The sequence below is a fragment of the Trichosurus vulpecula genome, chromosome 3, assembly GCF_011100635.1.
Source record: "Trichosurus vulpecula isolate mTriVul1 chromosome 3, mTriVul1.pri, whole genome shotgun sequence".
NCBI classification, from domain to species: domain Eukaryota; kingdom Metazoa; phylum Chordata; class Mammalia; order Diprotodontia; family Phalangeridae; genus Trichosurus; species Trichosurus vulpecula.
Window position 1 is genome coordinate 40,908,969 of NC_050575.1, and position 21,447 is coordinate 40,930,415.

Below are 21,447 nucleotides of genomic sequence, written 5' to 3' on the forward strand. Positions count from 1 at the left end.
TGTTATAGTGGGGATTCCTTTCAAGTATGGATTAGACTAGATGGTTATTGATGTCCTTTGTAACTCTCAGTTTCTTTCATTCTCTTCCCCTTCATGTTTAGATTAAGCTGGTCTAGTTGAATCTAGGAAAAACTAAAATTTTTTGACTGACTTCCAAAGTAGTTTTACTTCTTCATAAATTTTTTTTTAAAAAGGAAGCTCAACATTAATAGTGGTAGCAATAGACTTCCAGCCAAGATAGTTGCCCAAATGGTAGCAGACTTATCTCCTGTCACATACCTACTCCACCAAAAGCCTGAAATTCACATCAGACCAAATGATCAAGAAATCCAATGAGAAACTTTATCACTACTTAACCAGAATTGCACAAGTCAGCTGTAAGCCCACAATCTCCAACCATGACCAGAGACAGCTAGCAGTATGTATAGTCTGCAAACTAATGTCCAGAGGCAGAGAGAATGAAGCCCCTCACCAACCCCAAGAAGGCCTCAGGGATGGTCAGAAATCACCAGGGTAGAGGGAGGCAGCAAAACTAGTACCGCATGGCAGCTTTCAGACTAGAACAGCCTGGGGAGCTCTACAAATTACTTTGTATTCTGGTTGAGATACCATAGACAGTCCAAAAGACAGAGCACTCTGAATCTAAAGATTCATATAGGACTAATTCTAGGAGGTGGAGGTCAGCATAGAAACCCAGGAAATCCAAGTTTTAACCAAGCAGAATTAAACACCTTACCCAAAATTATAGCAGGAGCACCAATCCGTAACTAAAGCTAGAGAAATAAATAAACAAAATGACACAAACCAATATCAAAAATTATCATAGGTGAGGAGATCATTGTAAAAACATCCAAGGAGAGAATAAAGCAAAGATTCAAAGAAAACAGTGGATTTTCCACAAAGACTATATAACTACCTAGAAGAAATTATAGAGAGATAAAAATTAAATATAAGCTCTAGAGGACAAAATTTAAGGAACAAGAAATGGCATAGAACATAAAGTTGTAATTTTTACCCAAGAAATATACTCCCTTAAAATTAGATTAAACCCAATAGAAATAAATGGCTACATGTAACAGCAAGAAATAATAGAATAAAATAAAAAATATTGGGGAAAAAAGTATTATACCTAACTTTTTTTTTCAACCTACCTGGAAATTAGATAAAAAAGAAAAAGTTTTTAGAACAGTGGACTCACTGAAACATTTGATTGTTTTTTTTAAAGAAAGAGCCTGTACTCTATATTTCAAGAAATCATAAATGAGAACTGCCTAGATCTGTTAGAACCGGAGGGCAAAGTGAAAATACAAAGAATCCACTAATTACCACCTGAAAGAAACCCTAAAAGGAAAAGTCTTAGGAGATATCATAGTCAAAAATTCAGAGCTCCTAAGTCAAAGGGAAGAAATATTTCAAGCATCCAAAAAGAAGCAGTTCAAGCCTCCCCCAAAACCTCAATCAGGATCACACTTGACCTGGCAGCTAATATAAATGATAGGAAATCTTTGAATACAACATTCTAAAAGGCAAAATTGCTTGGCCAGCAAAACTGAGTTTAATATTTACAGGGAAAGAAATGGCTCTTCAGTGGAATAGAGGACTTAGAATATTTCTGATTTAAAAAAAAAAAGCTGAGTGGTAACTTTGAAACTCAAAACACAAGCATCCAGAGAAACCTAGAAAGGTAAATTTATTTGAGCAGATGGAAGGAGCTGTCTGACGATGATGTACTAACATTCTAGTAGGATTAGAAGAATCAAGTTTCCCTTCAGACCTTAATTTTTTCAGAAGGTATTGAGAGGGTTTAAAAGCAAAAACATAGGAGTCAGGAGGAGAGGGAGGCGAAATGGTTCTACTCTGAGATTTTCAAATAGAAAAGGGGAAATAAAAGGAATACACCAACATAGGAAGGAGAAAAAAAGGGGAGGAATGTTGTTCTTTCGCATAGAGTCCTAGATGAAAAGCATACAAACAGAGAGAAGGGGTTGGGGGGAGCAGACATCAGATGAAACTTGATCTTATCTGAAACAAAGACAGGTTCAACATACACAGACACATAAAGAATTTGATGTAGGAATACGTCAAATTCAAAAGAAAAACAGATGGGGATAAGGAAAGAAGAGCCTACATCTGAGGAGAGAATAATTACAAGCAAAATAAATGTCTTGATCCCAAAGAGGGGATGAAAAGGAAAAATAAGTACAAAAACTGGAATCTAAGGTGATTCCATCAGTTGGGTAATGACTGAATAAGTGTATACGTGTATAAATGAACGTAATGAAATATTATTAAGCCATAAGAAATAATGAAAGATGATTTCAGAAAATCCTGGGTAGTATGAACTCACATAGAGGGAAGTGGGAACTGTAAAAATGATTTATGTAAAGACGACATCTACATCATTGTAAAGTAAAATATCTGTTAAAGATTTAAGAAGTCTTTATCAAAGCAATGATTAGCCATATCTCTAGATGACAGGTGATGAGAAACAAATTGCCTACCTCCTTATTGAGAGGCAATGGACTGAAAGTGCAGTGAGAGACATACATTTTTTGGACATGGCCATAATAACATGGATTTTTTTGCTTGGATATGCATGTTTGTTAGTGTTTTGCTTTTGTTTTTAATTTTTAATGGAAGAGGAGGGTGTTAACAGTGGTGACGGCAAAAAACAGAGGGAAAGAGAAAGCATTTAAACATTTTTTAAAAATTCATAGAGTACAGAAGGAAATTCAGAAGGAAACACAAGCAAGCCAAGGCAGTTTTGAAATTAATGTGCAGAATTCATTGTATGCTTTTTTAAAAAGTGAAATGAAATGGAGATACATGGTTTCAAATATAATCCTTTTAAGTAGTACTAATTGGAAATGCTTTTTCTTTTGATGTTTAAATTAAGAATTTAAAATTTGAAAAAGAAAGGTAGCAATAACAATTTATTATTAACGATGAATTACCAACATTAAAACTAATAATAATGACTTGTTTGGGTTGTTTTATTTCTCTGATTTTTTTTCCCTCTCTAGGTATTGTGAAGAAGGGAAAGAAATGCCCTTTATTATCCATCTCAATTTAAATTGATTAAGCTCCTGCTGTTGTTATCCATTGGCTCCCTTTGTTTGATGGTCTAACAGTAAAATAATACTGCCAGGGTAGTTTGTTTCAGATTTATCAAGCCAATTTGATCCAATCAGGAAATGCCTTGGTCAGGATCAAGAGCCTCTCTTGAAGTACATAAATTAGATGGTCTAGTGTATCTTTTCTTAACTACCAAATTGCAAGCTCCTTGAAGGCAGTGATAAAGTCTTCATCTTTGTGTCAGTCCCAGGACCTACTGATTGTTTATAAGTTGCACAGGCATAAATACTTTTTAAATAAATAATGTGATCTTTTATTCCTACAGCCGAGAGACACACAAGATTGCTGTATTTTATGTGGCCGAGGGACAAGAAGATAAGCACTCCATTCTCACTAATACTGGAGGAAGTCAGGCATATGAGGATTTTGTAGCTGGTCTTGGTTGGGAGGTATTAGTTTTAAATTTAACATCTTATAAAGGATTTTAGATTCTTGTTTGATTTCTTATAGGATAAAAAGATATGTTGTTCTTCCTTGTTATGATACTTTTTTCCTTTATGTTACTAGAAAGTTCTTCTGGGGATTAAGCCTCTAAAACCTGGGGGGACTTCTGGGGACTAATACTAAAACCACTTTCACTCATCCTGTTGCTTCTGCTCTGAGTCTCAGCTGTCAAAACAGCAATTGTTTGGAGTGTCAGTAGAGTTGGGTCTCTTCCCAGCTTTCTCACACTTGCACATAGTAGGTATTTTAAGTATGTATGTGTTCAGTTGCAAGTGGAATTGTACCACCTGTGTGATCTTGGGCAGATCAATTAATTTTCTATGCCTAGTTCCTTGTCTGTTAAACAGAGATAATTATACCTATCTCCTAGTATTATTGTATTACTTGTGATAAAGTATACAAATATGCTTTGAACATTATAAAATATTTATCATATAAAATCTAGCACAAATAAATTAGATTATATACAGATTATCCAACATTAACTATTGGCTTTTACATGTAACTCCTCACAATGTATTATTGATATTTGAAAAGTATTCAGTCTGTACCTTTATGAAATGAAAGATTAGCTTCATTTTATCAGGTGGTTAAGTCCTCTTATTTAAAACTTATGCACAAATTAATTTGTAATTTGTCTTTAAGAAAAAAAGTACTGTAGAATGCTAAATTATTATTTTCTGGCTCTGGTCAAGAACAAAGTAGTAACACAAATTGAGGAATCATTTTGGGCTGATTAAATATCACACACCTATTGATGATTTAATCAAATTGGCATTACTGTATAAATTTTTACCCTTAAGCCATTTCCAGTCTTTCTTTTTTTTTTTTAACTTCTTAGCCACGATCTCTCACAAGCCTTTGTAATTTATCATTAACACCTATTGCACCAACATAGGATACCATTGCTCAGCAGTTGGTTTCTCTCCTAATTAGACTCTACTAATTAAGTGTCCTCAGCTCAGAAATAAAATAATTTGTAAATAGAAGAATTTTGACTTTGTATCACTCTTTTTGTAATAATTGAAAAATGTTATTTTTGCAATTTAAATGTCTGATTTGGTTTTTTACATTGCGGAATTTTAAAAACTTTTTTGTTTGTTTCTTTTCTCACAGGTAAATCTAACAAATCACTGTGGTTTTATGGGAGGATTGCAAAAAAACAAAAGCACTGGATTGACCACTCCATATTTTGCTACTTCTACAGTAGAAGTAATGTTTCACGTCTCAACACGCATGCCTTCTGATTCTGATGACTCTTTAACCAAAAAAGTAAGTGTTTTTTGCTTTTTTGATTGAATAATAAACCTTAGTAAAAGCAGATTGCTACTTAAAGGAATACTGTATATTCAGATATAAAGAATTAACATTGATAATGCACCAGTTTTGTGTTTTTTTTTTAAATATGACTCCCCATTTTATAGTATAGAACATTACTAGAAATGGCATTGTGGAGTGTTTTAAAGCAATTTGTGGTTGACTGTAAGAAAAATATTATAATTAGGGGTTGAATTCCTGAACAGAACCTCAGCTTCAAATAAAATATAGCTATGGCCAGCAATATGCCATAAAAACAAATATATGATAGCTATACTTCCCTATACTAATTTAAAACAGTAAATATTTGCTAAAAGTGCTATAAAATCAACATTTTTTCCAGTGTGTGAACATTCATTAAGCACATATTATATGCTGTGTGTTGGGGAATAAAAAGACAAAAATTAAACAGTTCTTGCTCTCAAGTAGATTACATTCAGTATGGGGGGAGACATTATGTGCAAGGTTGAAAGGGGCTTTAAATTCCAAACAATGGTTTATATTTTATTCTGTGACTCTGATTTCCCAGACCAAAACACTCTTCCCTAACATGTAAGCTTCTTAAGGGCAGGGACTACCTTTTTTTGTTTTTTTTATTATGTACATCAGCATATAAAAATATAATTGTGCCATTTTAAAAATTAAATTATTAATAAATTTGTTAGAATTAGAATTTTCTTTGTAATGATTTGGATGATCTGTCTCTCTTGAAAAGCTCACCAAGAGTTATATGAGATTCCATGCCATCTTGGGGAGGGAGAGGAGAAAATCTGGAACTCAAAATTATGTAGAACCGTCTGTTGTAAACTATAAATAAAAGTAAATTTAAAAAAAAGAAAAGAAAAGAAAAGCTCACCAAGAAAGTTTGAGCTGATACATTTTTTTCCCCAGATAAAGTTTCTTATAGTAAGACGAAACATTCACGATCATTTCACTAACCTTAGAACAGCCTTAAAATATCGTGATAAGTACACAGTTCCTTTTAATTTTGTTATTGATAGAGGTCATATTGGTAAAGGTAATTGTAATTCACCCAGAGAAAAGCATTTTAAAAGTTAAATACAAACTTGGCATTTCTCTTTTTTACCTTTTCCTTTCTCTGTTTATTTAAAACTATTCCTGAAGAAACAATATCAGACTAAACAAAGGCTAAGTCTACCATATAGCACAATACCACTATAAATTAAAATCATTCCTGGTGCTTTCCACAACTCTTAAAACAATTTCTTTGGAAAGTTGTAAAAACATTACGAGGCCATTAGTATCATGGTATGGAGGTAAGTGCGCTGGACTTGGCATCGACCAAGGTCTGAATTCAGATCCCATTTCCAACATTTACTGTGTGACCTTGGGCTACTTAATGTTTCAATTCAGTTCAACTGTAAAAGTAGCAATAATAATACCTGTAGTACCTGTCTCCGAGTTATATAAAGCGGTTTTGTAGCCTCAAGGCTATCTAACACTAAAATGACTAACATTTACGTCGTGTTTACCATATGCGAGGCACCGTGCTAAGCACTTTACAACTGTCATCTCAGTTGATCCTCACTACTTCACTTGGAGGTAGGTGCTATTAAACAGAAGTTACTTGACTTGCCTAGGGCCTCACAGCAAGTGTCTGAGGCCACATTTAAACTCAAGTCTTTCTGACTCTAGGCTTGGTGCTCTATGCCATTTATCAGTTTTGTTTTTAAAATCTAAAAATCTTTATCAAAGGTTTTCCAAGAAATAGGACAATATTATGATTTGTTCTTGCTTCAGACATTGATAGACAAAGTGAAAGGCAGATTGAGATTTAGATTATAATTAGAAAGTTCTAAACAAGTACCAAGGGGCACCTAGGGGGTACAGTGGATAGAGTGCCAGGCCAGGAGTCAGGAAGACTCATCTTCGTGAGTTCAGATCTGGCCTCAGACACTTGCTGTGTGGCTTGCTCTTGTGACTTGCTGTGTGAACCTGGTCAAGTCATTTAACCCTGTTTGCCTCAGTTTCCTCATCTGTAAAATGTGCTGGAGAAAGATTTGTCAAACCATTCCAGTATCTTTGCCAAGAAAACCCCAAATGGGGGTCCAAAACAACTAAACAACAACAATAAACAAGTATCAAAAGCTAGGGATTGCCAGTTGGTAATATTTGATTAGGAAAGTATGTTTACTATCAGGTATTATTATGTATGGTATTTTGACCTCTAAATTTTTTAAAAGCATATGTGGAAACAATTATCAAATATTTCTGCCCTAGCCAGTATGACTAGTTAGAAAAGGCACTAGATTTGAAATAAGAAGACCTGATTCAAATCCTGGCTTTGGTTCCGACATGTATGTTCTTGGACAAGTCACTTAACCATTTTGGGTCTTGTATTCCTAATCAGTAAAATTAGAGAGTTGGTGTACATGATATATAATATTCCTTCTTGCAATCTAAAATCCCGTAATTCTATTAAATATTTTGTTGTGATTTATCATAAAAAAGAATATATTTTCTTCATTAGAAGATAAAACTGTAAAAAAAATGTGTAGCTAATTTCCTTCAACAAAAAATGGCTTACTGCATTGGTATTTTTTTTTACTAGAATTCAATAGATTCCACATTAATGATAATAAGTTGAGGCTTTGAACGTGTGTCCTATTACGAATGAACAATTGGATATCATTAAATTGTCCCCTTTTCCTTTGTACATATATCTTCAGATGTGCTAATCCATTCAGTAGACACATTAATGAGCACTGGTTGAAGTGTAATATTGGAGGAAGTAAGGCTTGTTGACCTCAGCATGGAGTTTAATACCTTTAAATTAAATTAGATACTTGACAGTGAGTATAAAGAAATAGCCATGCCTCTGGCAAACTAGAATTATTGATGTCTTTCTGTTCTTGATGTTAAACTTAGCTGGGAGGAGAGGGAGGAAGAAATCATTTATGTCTATTTTAAAGACACTAACTTTAGTTCTGACTTTTCATTTAAAATGTTGTCTAGTAATTTTGTAAAATAATCGTTTTAAGACGTTATGAAACAAGTGTGGCATGTAACTTTCTCTAGAAATTTTAAAATATGGCATTTTTTTTCGTTAGGAAGAAAGATTTCAGTTTTTCAATAATATCAGGACCTAGTACAGTAATTTTTCTACAGACTTTGTCACAAATTGTCCAATGATAGTCAAGTTGGGTCATTCATAATATTTCTTACACTGGTGCAGTGTTACTGGTCAGCCACCAGTTTAAGTCATTTATCTCTATAAATTGTCTCTATCTATGTAATGAAAAAATACTTAAAAGTAATTTCCTTTCAACATCTAAAAATCAAAAGTGCTATAAACAGTGACATAAAGTGTTTATAGTATCCCCTTTCATTTCTTTTTTTTTATTTTTAAATAAAGTTTTATTGACGTCTTTTGTTTTTATATCATTATAGTTTTCCCCGTTATCCCTCCTTCTCTCCCTACCAGAGAGCTATAACGCATAACAAATAATTTTTTAAAGATAAGAGAAAGAAAAAGAGGAAAATATCCGCTTATCTTTCTACATTTATTTCACCTTCCCCTTCACCAACCACATTTTAACCATGTTGGAACTGTAACCCAGTATTTTCCTTCACTCTTTCACTTACATCCATTCATGCATACTTCTTTCATAACACTGCCTATTGAAATTCCTTCTCTTCCTTCAAGAAGCACCTCCCATGTCACCTTCTCAAGTCTTCCCTCATCACTCTGCCTAGAAGTGATCCAGTCTGTTTCTTTTCCAACTTCCTGTAACACTTTATGAATCTCACTGATACCCTCAGGAAATTATTTCGTTTTATACTTATTTGTACATTTATTGTAAGTTTCTTGAGGGCAGGAACTCTGATATTTCCCAGCATTGTATTCCTAGCACTTAGTAGACTACCTTGCACATAGTAAGTGCTTTATAAATGCCCCTTCTTGTTTGCTAGTTTCCTGTAGGACATGTTCTTAAACCCAACTTTATAGTTAATCGGCTCTTCAGGATTTAGCTTTTGCTAAATGATCTGGATGAGATAATCGTAGTTCACATTCAAGTTGACTGTTATAATATGTTGACTCTCTTTCATAGTACGTTTTCTGTTAAGGGACATGTACACCCACATATATGTGCATTTTGAGTCAGTTTCCTCTGAAATTCTGTTAATGAAATGGAAAACAGTTGATTTTCTTTCAAACTTTGTAAAACAATCTATATGAGGTTCTGGCTTATAAATAAGTGAGTCAGGGTTTTCATGGTTTCTATAAAGTTTAGGGAAATAAAATTAGACTCCATGGGAACCCCTAAGAAACTACAGCCTGAAAGTAAACTCAAAAATATCTAATTACAGAATTTCAAGAAAGTACAAAGAGATATTAATATTCTCCTTCAGTCATGTATTTTTTTAGTAGTGTCTCAGTTGATTTCTTAAATGTGCTAATAAGACTGTGTTTATATTTCAATCCCTAGGAAACTCCAGAGGGAAGTCATATGTACAAATAAGTAGCCAAAACAACCTTATTCTAACACTGTTCCTTTAAGTCCTAATAAATAATACTGTAAATATGCTACCAGTGAAAGAAAAGTGAAGCCAAAGTATATAAATAGCTCTACAGGAATGTCTCAAACCACTGACAGTAGTATAATTGCTTATCAAGATCAGAATTATCCTTTCCACGTGAGGTTATCACTTAAAAGTACTCAGATATGCAAATGGATGTGCTCTCATCAATTTAGTAGCTCCGTTTAAACAATGTAGATCACAGTCAATCCATGCCTATCTGTTCTACAGAACTCTTGTCCATTCAGGCTACAGTCTGCTAGGCTCTTGTCCATTCTCACCCAAAAGTTTGCCACAAGAGATCCCACCTAAGAACTAAAAATTATAAAAGTAGCGTGTATGTGCACTTCATATGTGCACAACAGCTCTCTTTAGACTATGAATATGTCATTTTATATGAAGTCAGTGGTTCTGAGTTAAAATCCCATCTCTGCTACTCCTTGTGTAGTGACCTTGGACAAGTCACTTAACCTGTGAGTCCCAGTTTTCTCATCTTTAAGGGATTAGACTAATTGGTCTTTGAAATCTGTTCTAGCTCTGAATCTGTAATCTCATAGAACTAGGAAAAGATTTAGTAAAATGAATAATGTTCCATTATCCTTTATTCTTCAGGCATTCAACAAAGAGAAATGAAAGAGAAATAGCATTCAGACCTGAAATTATATTAAAAAAAAATAAGAAATCACAAAACTACTTGAGTCTGGTTCAGAAATAGAATAAATGAATAGAATAACCTATTTAGGAAGGAATCAGAAATAATATTCAATTATTTGATATAAACCTGAAGTTATAATTTTTTTGAGGGGGAGCAATCAGGGTTAAGTGACTTGCCTAGGATCACACAACTAGTAAATGTCTGAGGCCAGATTAGAACTCAGGTCCCCCTGACTCCAGGATCAGTGTTCTATCCACTGTACCACCTAGCTGCCCTAGTGAGATTATAAATTATTTGAGAAGGTGTAATTTCTAGGACAACTGGAAAGCAGTTTGACACAAATTAGGATTAGGCCAACTTATAGATCAACATAAGATCAAATATCCAATGTATAAGGAACTAACACACACATCATACCAAAAAGTACCTTTCATAGCTGTGGCTAGAGTCCCCCCTAATATTCTTAAACAGGGGATAAAGAAGATCACGAAAGATAAAAATGTGTAATTTTGATTTTGTGAAATTTCATAGTGGATAGAGCACTAGATTTGAAGTCAAGAAAACCTGGGTGAAAATCCTTTCTCAGACACTTCCTACTGTGTGACACTGGCAAATTACTTATCCTCTTTTCCTCATCTGTAAAATTAAAAGCATTGGATTCATTGGCTTCTTAAGATTTCTTCCAGCTTTAAAGCCATGATCACAAGATCCAATGAAAATTTTTGCATAAACAAAATTAACATAATTCAGGTAGGGAGAGAAGCAGGTGATTGGGGGAAAATTTTGCATCAGTATCTGACAAGAGTCTGATATCTGTATAGGAAAATACAACATAAGGCCAAAAGCCATTATCTAATGGATAAGTAATCAAATGGCATCAACAGTTAGTCCTTCAAATATTTATTACTGTAAGTGCTTACTATGTGCCCGGTACTGTATTAGGTTGTGAAAATACAAGTGTAAAGAATGAAGCAATTTCTATTGGCTAGGACTTTATATTCTAATAGAAGAGATAACAAGTACATACAAAAATACAAAGTTAATAAATACAAATATATACAAAGTAATTTAAATACAAAGTAGTTAGGGCAGCCAGATAGCACAGTAGATATAATGTTGGGCCTGAAGTCAGGAAGACTCATCTTCTTGACTTCAAATCTGGTCTCATATACTAACTAGCTGTGTGACCCTGGGTAAATCGCTTAACCATATTTGTTTCAATTTCCTCATCTGTAAAATGAGATGGAGAAAGAAATGGCAAACTTCTCCAATGTCTTTACCAAGACATCAGACACGACTGAAACAACCGAACAACAACAAAGTTTGGGAAGAAAGGCACTAAGATTTGAGGGGATCCGGAAAGGTTTCATGCAGAATATAATGCTTGTGCTGAATCTTACAGAAAGAAGGGAATTTAAATTAAGTTTAAGTTTGAGTGTCTAAGAGAAGAAACTTCTCAAAGGAAGAATTACAAACTTTACAACCATATGGAAGAGTGTTCTACATCACAAATAATGAGTTAATGCAAATAAACTGCAGGGTTCCAGAAAATTAGCAAAGATGACAAAAGATAGTAGTCATTAATGTTGGAGAATAACAGATAGAAACACTAATATACTGTTTTGGAACCATGAATTAATCTGACAATTTTGGAATTATACTAAGAAAATAACTAAAATGTCTGTCCTTTTGACCCAGAGATCCATTGCTAGATATGTACCCAAAGAGGTCAGTTCAGTGATAAAAGATCCCAAATACACCAAGATATTTATAGCAGCACCTTTTGTAGTAGCAAAGAACTATAAACAGTAGATGCCCTTTGATTGGGGAAATGGCTAAACATTGTGATACGTTAATATTTTAATTAAATTTTACTTTCAGTCAGTGAAAGCATGCCTTCCCTTCCTCTCATGTCCTTCCCCACCTTTCCACCCCTAGTGAGAGAGCAAGAAAACAAAACCTCTCTTATCAACATGTATGGGTTAGCAAAACAAACACCTTCATAGTGTCCAAAAAAGAACAAAAGTTTCAGTATTTCATTCCTTAGTACTCTGGAATTGTGGTTGGTCATTGCATTGATCAAAGTTTCTACAGTTTTGAAAGTTGTCTTGACAGTATTTTTTGTTATATAAATTATTCTCCTGTTTCTGCCCACTTCACCTGAATCAGTTCATACTCATCTTCCTAAGACTTGTCTGAAACTGTCTCCCCCTCATCATTTCTAACATCATAGGTATATTGTCATATTCATATGCCATAACTTGTTCACCCATTCCTTAATTTATGGGCATCCCTTCATTTTCCAGTTCTTTGCCATTGCATTGTACATATGGATCCTATTCCTCTTTCTTTGCTCTATTTGAAGTATTGATTTCTCGTTGGCATTTCTGGGACAAAAGGTATGCATAGTTTAATAGCTTTCTGGACATATTTCAAAATTGCTTTCCAGAATGGCTGAGCCAGTTCACAAATTACCACTAGAGCTTTAATGTAATATCAACCAGTTTGAAAACTGCAGTTTCAGTGACAAAATTTCAGGCTCGCCTTTGGTTTGGGATTCTTGCTCTGTTATTCCCCTGCAGGTTTTAGGCTGGACTGGAGACTAGAGACAAGACTATGATCCACATTGGGAACACTTACAGTTATGTGATATGAATGATGAGCCAGCAAAGGAAACTGAACATATTCAATCTGTTGATGCCAATCACTGCCAATTAATGCTTCTTCATTGTATGTGACTCTCATCCATGTCTTTTCAAAAATTCACCAGAGGGAGTCCACCCAACATAAAGGAAGACTTCTTCAATTTCTTGACATTGAAGGGAACCCTCTGATTACTCACCTATCATTCTTTGCCCTTTACTACTTGACAAACCCATCTGCTCTTTTTCTTACACGTTTTCATAGGGATCTCTTTTAGTCCTGTCCTTCTAAATTCCTCATTGACTTTATGTTGCAGCGTGATTACACCCACCGTGGGCTTCTCCATTACCTTTTTTGTTATATTCATTTTTCTTTTTTTAGCTTTTATTTAGAATTTTATTTTTCCCAGTTACATGTAAAAACAATTTATAACATTCATTTTTAAGACTTTGAGTCCCAAATTCTCTGCCTCCCCAACCACCTACCCCCACTGAGAACACAAGCAATTCAATATAGGTTATAGATATGTAGTCATGCAAAACATATCCGTAACACTCATGTTGTGAAAGAAAACATAGACAAGGAAAAAAAAAACCTCAAGAAATTTAAAATAAAAAAAATATGTTTCAATCTGCACTCAGACACCATCAGTTCTTTCTCTGGGGATGGATAACATTTTTCATCATAAGTCCTTCAGAGTTGTCGTAGATCGTTGTATTCCTGAGAATAACTGAGTCATTTACAGCCGATCATCTTAAAGTATTGCTGTTACTTTGTACATGGAACATTTCACTTTGCGTCAGCTCATGCAAGTCTTTTCAGGTTTTTCTGAGAGTATTTTTTATGTGGCTATAAATAGCTTTGATTACTTCATCTAAAAACCAATCGTATCTTTTGATCATTTATCAATTGGATAATGGCTTTTATTTTTATAAATTTGACTCAATTCTCTATGTGTTGAGAAATAAGACCTTTATCAGAGAAACATGCTTCAAAATTTTTTTCAGTTACTATTGCTTACTGTATTTCCCTTGATCCAATCCCCACCCCCGTTTATTCTATTCTCTCTCTCCTTTCACCCTGTCCTTCCCCAAAAGTGTTTTGCTTCTGACTACCCTCTCCCCTAAACTTCCCTCTCATCTATAATCCTCCCTTCTCTTATCCCATTCCCCTCCTACTTTTCTATAGGTTAAGTAAGATAGATTTTTCTACGCAATTGAGTGTGTATGTTATTCCCTCTTTGAGCCAGTTCTGATGAGAGTAAGGTTCACTCACTCCCCCTCACATCCCCCTTCTTACCCTCCATTGTAGAAGCTTTTTTGTCCCTCTTTTATGTGAGATGATTAACCCCATTCTACTTCTCCCTTTCTCTTTCTCACAGTGCATTCCTGTCACACCCCTTAATTTTATTTTTTAGAAATCATCCCTTCATACTCAACTCACACCTGTGCCCTCTGTCTATACACTCCTCACTTCCTTAATAATGAGAAATGTCTTATGACTTACAGATATCATCTTCCCATGTAGGAATGTAAACAGTTTAAATGTAATAAGTCCCTTATGATTTCCCTTTCCTGTTTACCTTTTTATGCTTCTCTTAAGCCTTGTATTTGAAAGTCAGATTTTCTATTCAGCGCTGATCTTTTCATCCAGAATGCTTGAAAATCCTCTATCTCATTGAATATCCATTTTTTTCCCTTCAGGATTATGCTCAGTTTTGCTGGGTAGTTGATTCTTGGTTGTAATCCTTGCTCATTTGCCCTCTGGAATATCCTATTCCAAGCACTCTGATCCTTTAATGTAGAAACTGCTAAATCTTGTGTTATCCTGACTGTGACTCCCCCATACTTGAATTGTTTCTTTCTGGCTTTTTGCAATATTTTCTCCATGACCTGGGAACTCTGGCTATAGTACTCCTGGCAGTTTTCATTTTGGGATCTCTTTTAGGAAGTGATCAGTGGATTTTTTTCAATTTCTATTTTACCCTCTGGTTCTAGAATATCAGGACAATTTTCCTTGCTAATTTCTTAAAAGATGATGTCTAGGCTCTTTCATGGGTTTCAGATAGTCAGAATTTTTAAATTCTGAATTTTTTAAATTCTCTCTCCTGGATCTATTTTCCAGTCAGTTGTTTTTCTAGTGAAATATTTCATATTGTCTTCTGGTTTTTTTTCTCATAAAGGTATTAGCTTCCATTTGCTCCATTCTAATTTTTAAGGCATTATTTTCTTCAGTAGCTTTTGCTGCTTCTATTCGTCCTTTAATGTTTGTCATAACATGCCTTGGCATGACTTTGCCAAGCTTTCTTCAAATTGGTTTTGCCCTCTACAACTCATAATCATTCGTCATCATCCTTCATAATATTTTACAAGTAAGTCCAGATTTTAAGCCATCCTTGCCTTTGGTCAGCATCTCTCTCTTTTTCCATTTGGCCAGTTCTGCTTTTTAAAGCATTCTTCTCATTGGCTTTTTGGACCTCTTTTACCATTTGGCCTGGTGTTATTTTCTTCAGTATTTTGTTGTGTGTGTGTGTCTCCTTTACCAAGCTGTTGACTCTTTTTCCCTGATATTCTTGTATCACTCTCATTTCTCTTCCCAATTTTTCCTCTACATCTCTTAACTTGATTTTCAAAATCCTTCGTGAGCTTTTCCATGGCCTGAGACCAATTCATATTTTTCTTGGGGGCTTTGGATGTAGAAGCTTTGACGTTGTTGTCTTCTTCTTAGTGTGTGTTTTGATCTTCCTTATCACCAAAGTAACTTTCAATAGTCAGAGGTTTGTTTTTTTTTCCTACTGTTGTTTGCTCATTTAGTTCATTTTTAACTCTTTGTTAAAGTAGGGTTCTGCTTCCAGGGTGGAAGGCTCACTGTCTCAAGTTGCAAGGTTTTTGTGCAACTGTTTTCAGAAATATTTGTAGTGAGCTGTAAATCTTCAGTTCTTCCAAGGCACCAGGTTCCTAGGAGAGTGAGAGGGCATGAACTTAGAAAAAGAAGGTGTACAGAGAAAAGCAAAGGTCAGTGGTGATCTGCATAATAGGGGATGTGGGGAGCAGGGTGTCCTGCCTTGGAGCCTATCCTCTGTATCAAATATAGGAAATGTTATTTGTCTGAGAGTGAGGCACAATGGAAAGAGGGAGCAAACTTGCCAGAGGGCAAGTTCTACTAGGCAGTAGCAGAACCTGCTTAGAGGAAGACCAGAATGGCTTCTTAGAAGTTTTGATTCCGTGAGGAATAATACGAAGACTAGATAAGTATGGGAGCCATAAACCAGAGAATAAGGGTCTGGAGAAGTCAGAAAGAGATGATGGATAGTGAAGAGATTAAGGGAGCAAAATCCTCCGGAAAGGGGCACAGTAAATGAAATTTTTCAAAATTATGAATGAGACTAGTTGAAGGAGAGTTCTACTTGATTAACTGAAGAGGAAAAAAAGGGGGGGAAGAATTAACCAAATAAAAGCAGAAATTTACAAGCAAGAATGAGGGGAAGAGATCCATTGTAAGCATAACCACTCTAAGATAGATAAGCTAAAGTAATTGAAGAGACATAGTATTGTGTTTATAGCAGGAGGGAAAAAAAAACTTGAGCAAAAACTCCAATATTAGAATAGAAGAAAACATAAACCTAACTCTCATAACTTTAAATATGAGTATATTAAATGGTCCATCCAATAAAGTAAAAAAGAGGGACAGATTGGATTTTTAAGAAAAAAACCCTCGATCTGTTGCTTATGAGGAAACAATTTAAAAAAAAAAAAGCATAGACAGGAAAAAAATGTGAGGGGCTGAAAAAAATATGTATCAAGTGAATTCAAAAAAGCAGGAGTTGCAAATCATGCTTCCAAATCAAAAATAAACATTCAAAAAATAAGGGATAACTGAGGAAACTGCATCATGCTGAAAGGAACCATAGACAAGAAATGAATATTACTATTTAATTTATGCCTTAGCATCCAAATTCATAAAGGAAATATTATATGAACTACAAGAAGACATAGACAGTAACAATACAGTAACAGGAGATTTTAGTGTCTTTTAGTTTTGGGTTAAGTCTAAGAAAAGGATAAACAAAAGGGAAAATATGGAACTGAACAAATTGCTAGAGAAAGTAGAGCTAAAAGACCCATGGCATATTCTAAATGGGACTGCAAAAGAATAAGTGTATTTCTTAGCACTACATGGAATTTATACAAAAATTTTCCATGTATGAGGGTACAGAGATACTCCAAAAGTGTGTAAAATTGGAGATGCATCTTTTACAGACTTAATACAATAAAAATAGTCATTGTTTTCAGGTATCACAAACAAAAGGTACAGAGCTCAGACACAGATTCAGATGGAGACTTAACAGTAAAATTCTTAAAAAATTGGTAGATGAAAAAACATCATTGAAACAATAATTATGCAGAACCAAATGCTGTTGATGAAACAACATACCAGAATTTCTGGGATCCACCTAAAGCAGTCCTCAGGAGAAAAATCATCCCTTCAAACATACATTAACAAAGTACGAAAAGATTGGATTAATGAACTAAATATGCATCTTTAAAAATTAGAAACTCAACAAAAAAAATCCTTAATAATCACAAAGAGGTGATACTAAAAATTCAGGGAAAAATAGATAAACTGGAAACAAAAAGAAACAGAAATGATCAATTAAAAGCTTGTTCTTTGAAAATACTAGTGTAATTGATAAACCTTTACCTAATTTGTTTTAAAAGAAGGCAGAAGATCAAATCAGTAAAGTAGCCAATGAACAAGGTAAAATCACAACAAAATAGATATAAACAAATATTTATGAATATAAAGTAATATAAATAAATAAAACATATTTAAGTTTAAAATTGATATAAATGAATAATCATGAACTGTTACACACAATTATGTGCTAACCTGAAAATACAAATTACATAGAGGAATAATTTCAGAAATATTAAAATACCTAAAATGACAGAAGACTAGAAAAAGAAATAGATCTAGCTATAAAGGAACTATTCACAGGAGAATTCTATCAAATTTTTGGAGACCAGTTACCCATATCACACAAATTGTTATCAAAAATTGCAGCATAATTTCAATTTTGCAAAAATTGCAGTTTTATTTTTGTGATGTTGTTGGGTGCTCACCATTTCCAGTGTCTGCCAATTCTTTTTACAAAGAAATTGTCCATAATATAAAACTTAGCATCTCAACACAGTCTACAAGCTTCTCTCATTTCCTCCAGTTACAAGCATATATTGGGCACCTGTTATGTGCCAGGCACTGTGCTAAACTCTGGAAATAAAAAAAGGCAAAAAACCAAACCATACTTTTGAGGAACTCACAGTCAGTGGAGAGGACAACATGGAGACAACTCTATACAAACAAGATATATACAGGATATATTGGAGATAATCAACATAGTAACTGATGGAGACTCTTTAATACACCCTAATTCAGATCCTTATCACCTGTGGCCTATTAATTGATTTTTCTTTCTTCCCATCTGTTTTCCATGCAGCTGTTAAATTGCTATTCCTAAAGTATAAGTCCAACTATATCACTCCTCTGCCCAAGAACCTTCAATGGCTTATCTGTTCCTTCTAGGATCACAATTTAGTTGCAGCCTTGCTTTCCATGATGATGAATTACTCTTCCTGTCACCTTCCATATCCCAGCTAAACCAGCCTACTTCCTCCTACCAAACATTCCACCTTCTCTCTTCATACCTTTTTATAGGCCTTGAATACGTTCCTTCCACCTTCTACAAAGAGGCCTTTCCTTAGTTCCCCATAAGTTTATACCCTCAGCCACAAAATTACTTTGTATACAAATTATTTTGTTTGTATTTTGTACATGAATGTTTTTGTACCTGCTGAAACTTCATTCTGCTGAACAAAGATGGATAAAATCATACCCGTCTTTCTCACTTGATCTGCTACAAGTTTATGTTACCCAACCTCATCGCTGCTAGGCAATCCTACTATGCCACTCTCCACAGCAACTTTTCTAAGCCTTTTCCCTCCTCAACCTTCCATGACTCTCCCTACCCTACCCTCTCAGCTATTTACCATGAGCTCCCTGTTCTTCCTTGTCTCACATCACCTTTTGCCACTATCTCTTCCTTCATCCCTGTCTCACCTGATGAAGTGGGCTTACTCCTTACTCAAATGATCTCATTCCATCCCCTCTCCTCCAACAGATTGCTTCCTTTGTTATTCCCACCCTATCACTTATTTTTATTCTTCTCCCCCACCCCTTTCCTCACTACCTATAAACATGCCTATGTCTCCATCCTGAAAAAACCTTCACTTGATTTGTCTCTTAAAAAAGCCTTCACTTGATCCTTCCATCCCTACTATTGTCCTGTATCTCCTTTGCCCTTTGTGGCTAAATTTGAAAAGGCCATCTATAGTTAGCCTTTCCACTTTCTCTCCTCTCACTCTCTTATTTACTTTTTCTCCTCTTACTCATCTTAACCCCTTACGATGCAGCTTCCAGCTTTATCACTCCACTGAAACTGCTCTCTCCAACGTTACCAGTGACCTCTTAATTGCCAAATCCATTGGCCTTTTCTCAATCTTCATTCTTCTCAACCTTTCTTCAGCCTTTGACACTGTCGATGACCCTCTTCTCCTTGATACTCTCTCTAGGTTTTTCAGGACACCACTTTCTCCTGGTTCTACTTATGTGATCACTTCTCAGTCTCTTTTGCTAGATCCTTATCCAGATCATGCCCTCTAGCTGTAGGTGTCTCTCAGGGTTCTGTCCTGGGCCCTCTTCACTTCTGCCACTATACTACTTCATGGTTTTAATTACCATCTCTATACTGAGGATGCTTCAATCTACCTATCCTGTCCCAATCTTTCTATTGACCTCCAATCTCACATCTCCAACTGCCTTCCAGACATCTCAAGCTGGATGTCTAGTAGACATCTTAAATTCAACACGTCCAAAACAGAAATTATCTTTCCTCCTAAATGCTCCCCAGCCCCCTCATCTTCCCTGTTACTGTATAGGGCAACAACATCTTCCCAGTCCCTCAGGTTCAAAACTTAGGTGTCATCCTCTACTCCTCACTATTCTCACCATTGCCCCTGCCACCACTCTGACACAGTCCCTTATCTCCTCACACTTATGCTTGCTGGTGGGTCAGCTGCCTCTCCTCATTCCAATCCATCCTCCATTCAGCCACCAGTTATATTCCTAAAGTGCCAGTCTAACCACGTCACATATGCCCCTCCTCTCTACCCAACACATAGACTGAACAAACTCCAGTGACTCCCTGTTGCCTTGAGGATCAAATATCAAATCTTCTGTTTGACCTTCAAAGCCCTTTGTAACCTAGTCTCCCTCTTACCTTTCCAATCTTTTTGTATCTTGTTCCCCGCCATGTACCTTTGATCTAGTGACCCTAACCTCTTGGTTGTTGCTTGTACAAGAGTGCATCTCTCAACTCTGAGCATTCTCTCAGACTGTCCCTCATGCCTGGAATGCTCTCCCTCCTCAGCTGACTTCCTTGGCTTCCTTTAAGTCCCAACTAAAATACCATGTTATTCAGGAAGGCTTTGCCAACCCCTCTTAATTCTGGTGCCTTCCCTCTCTTAATTATTTCCTGTTTATCTTGTATATAACTTGTTTGTACATATTTGTTTACTTGTTGTCTCTCCCATGAGATTGTAAGCTTCTTGAGCACAGGGACTGTTTTTTTGCCTATACCTGGCAAATATTAGGCCCTCAATAAATGTACTTTGAATTCCATAAATAACATTTGACATCAACAAGTGAATCATGGAAATAAGTTTTCAAATTTTATTGAACAGATCTGTTCACTTTCCCAAAACCTTTGCCAGCCTGACCTAGCAGAATGTTTTGCATATAGATCAAAAAGCATATAGATAGAAAGGCCTTTAAAAGTTCTTAGATGACATGAAAGGATACCTACTCTTTGGACCATAAACTTGTGTGCCCAGATATAATTTTCTCTCTTTGCTGCCTTCCTAACCACTTAGCTATTCCCACAATGTCTGGATGACTGATAATTACAGACAGATTTATATGGCAATCTAGCCAGGGCTTCTTAAACTTTTTCTACTCATGATCCCTTCAGCGCTTCTTAAACTGCTGGGTCACAACCCTGTGTGAGGTCGTGAATTTAAGAAGGCTGAATTTCTAGACCTTATTTTAGTAAGTAAGTAAGAACTGCTTTCAAAGTTGTTACATATTTTAGTGAGAAAAAAATTTGTGGTAAATTCACATATATATTTTGAGATTTTTGTTAACCATATCAAACCTTCTAAAGTCATTCTTGTAACAAACATTTAAAATTCTTCCTAATAGAGATGGCAGTTTCCAGTTGATGCATGAGAATGTCTTAAACTAATATATACCAGATGTTAAGGTCAAAGGATACAAAACATATGACTTGCAATGCTTTAGTATTAAATAAATTTAATTTATGTTTGCCTTTAATTGTGAAAATGCATCATTCAGAGTAATCTGATGCCTGGAACTGATAATGAAACACACCTCCCTCCACTCAGTGAAGAAATGGGGGAGGGACTGGCATTGTAAAGATAAAAGACAAAGCAAAACTTTAAAAAAAATTAAAATTCATCATACAGAATATCACAAAAAGCTTTTTATTTAAAATGTTTAGCATATCTTTGCTAGGTTCATTGCTCCGGGCCTTAGTCTTCCCTCCTGATTCCTTTGTAATTATTATTCTTTTCAGT

At 35.1% G+C, this 21,447-nt stretch overlaps 1 protein-coding gene across 6 annotated transcripts in view; it reads left to right on the plus strand.

The window, feature by feature from the left end:
• RALGAPA1 (Ral GTPase activating protein catalytic subunit alpha 1) overlaps positions 1-21,447 on the plus strand; it is a 339,477-nt gene that overhangs the window by 270,433 nt on the left and 47,597 nt on the right. For all 6 annotated transcript variants that reach the window (XM_036751008.1, XM_036751009.1, XM_036751011.1 and 3 more), the window contains 2 exons: positions 3,401-3,524; positions 4,696-4,851. In XM_036751008.1, the coding sequence (XP_036606903.1) occupies positions 3,401-3,524; positions 4,696-4,851 (280 nt within the window). The remainder of the gene's footprint in view (positions 1-3,400; positions 3,525-4,695; positions 4,852-21,447) is intronic.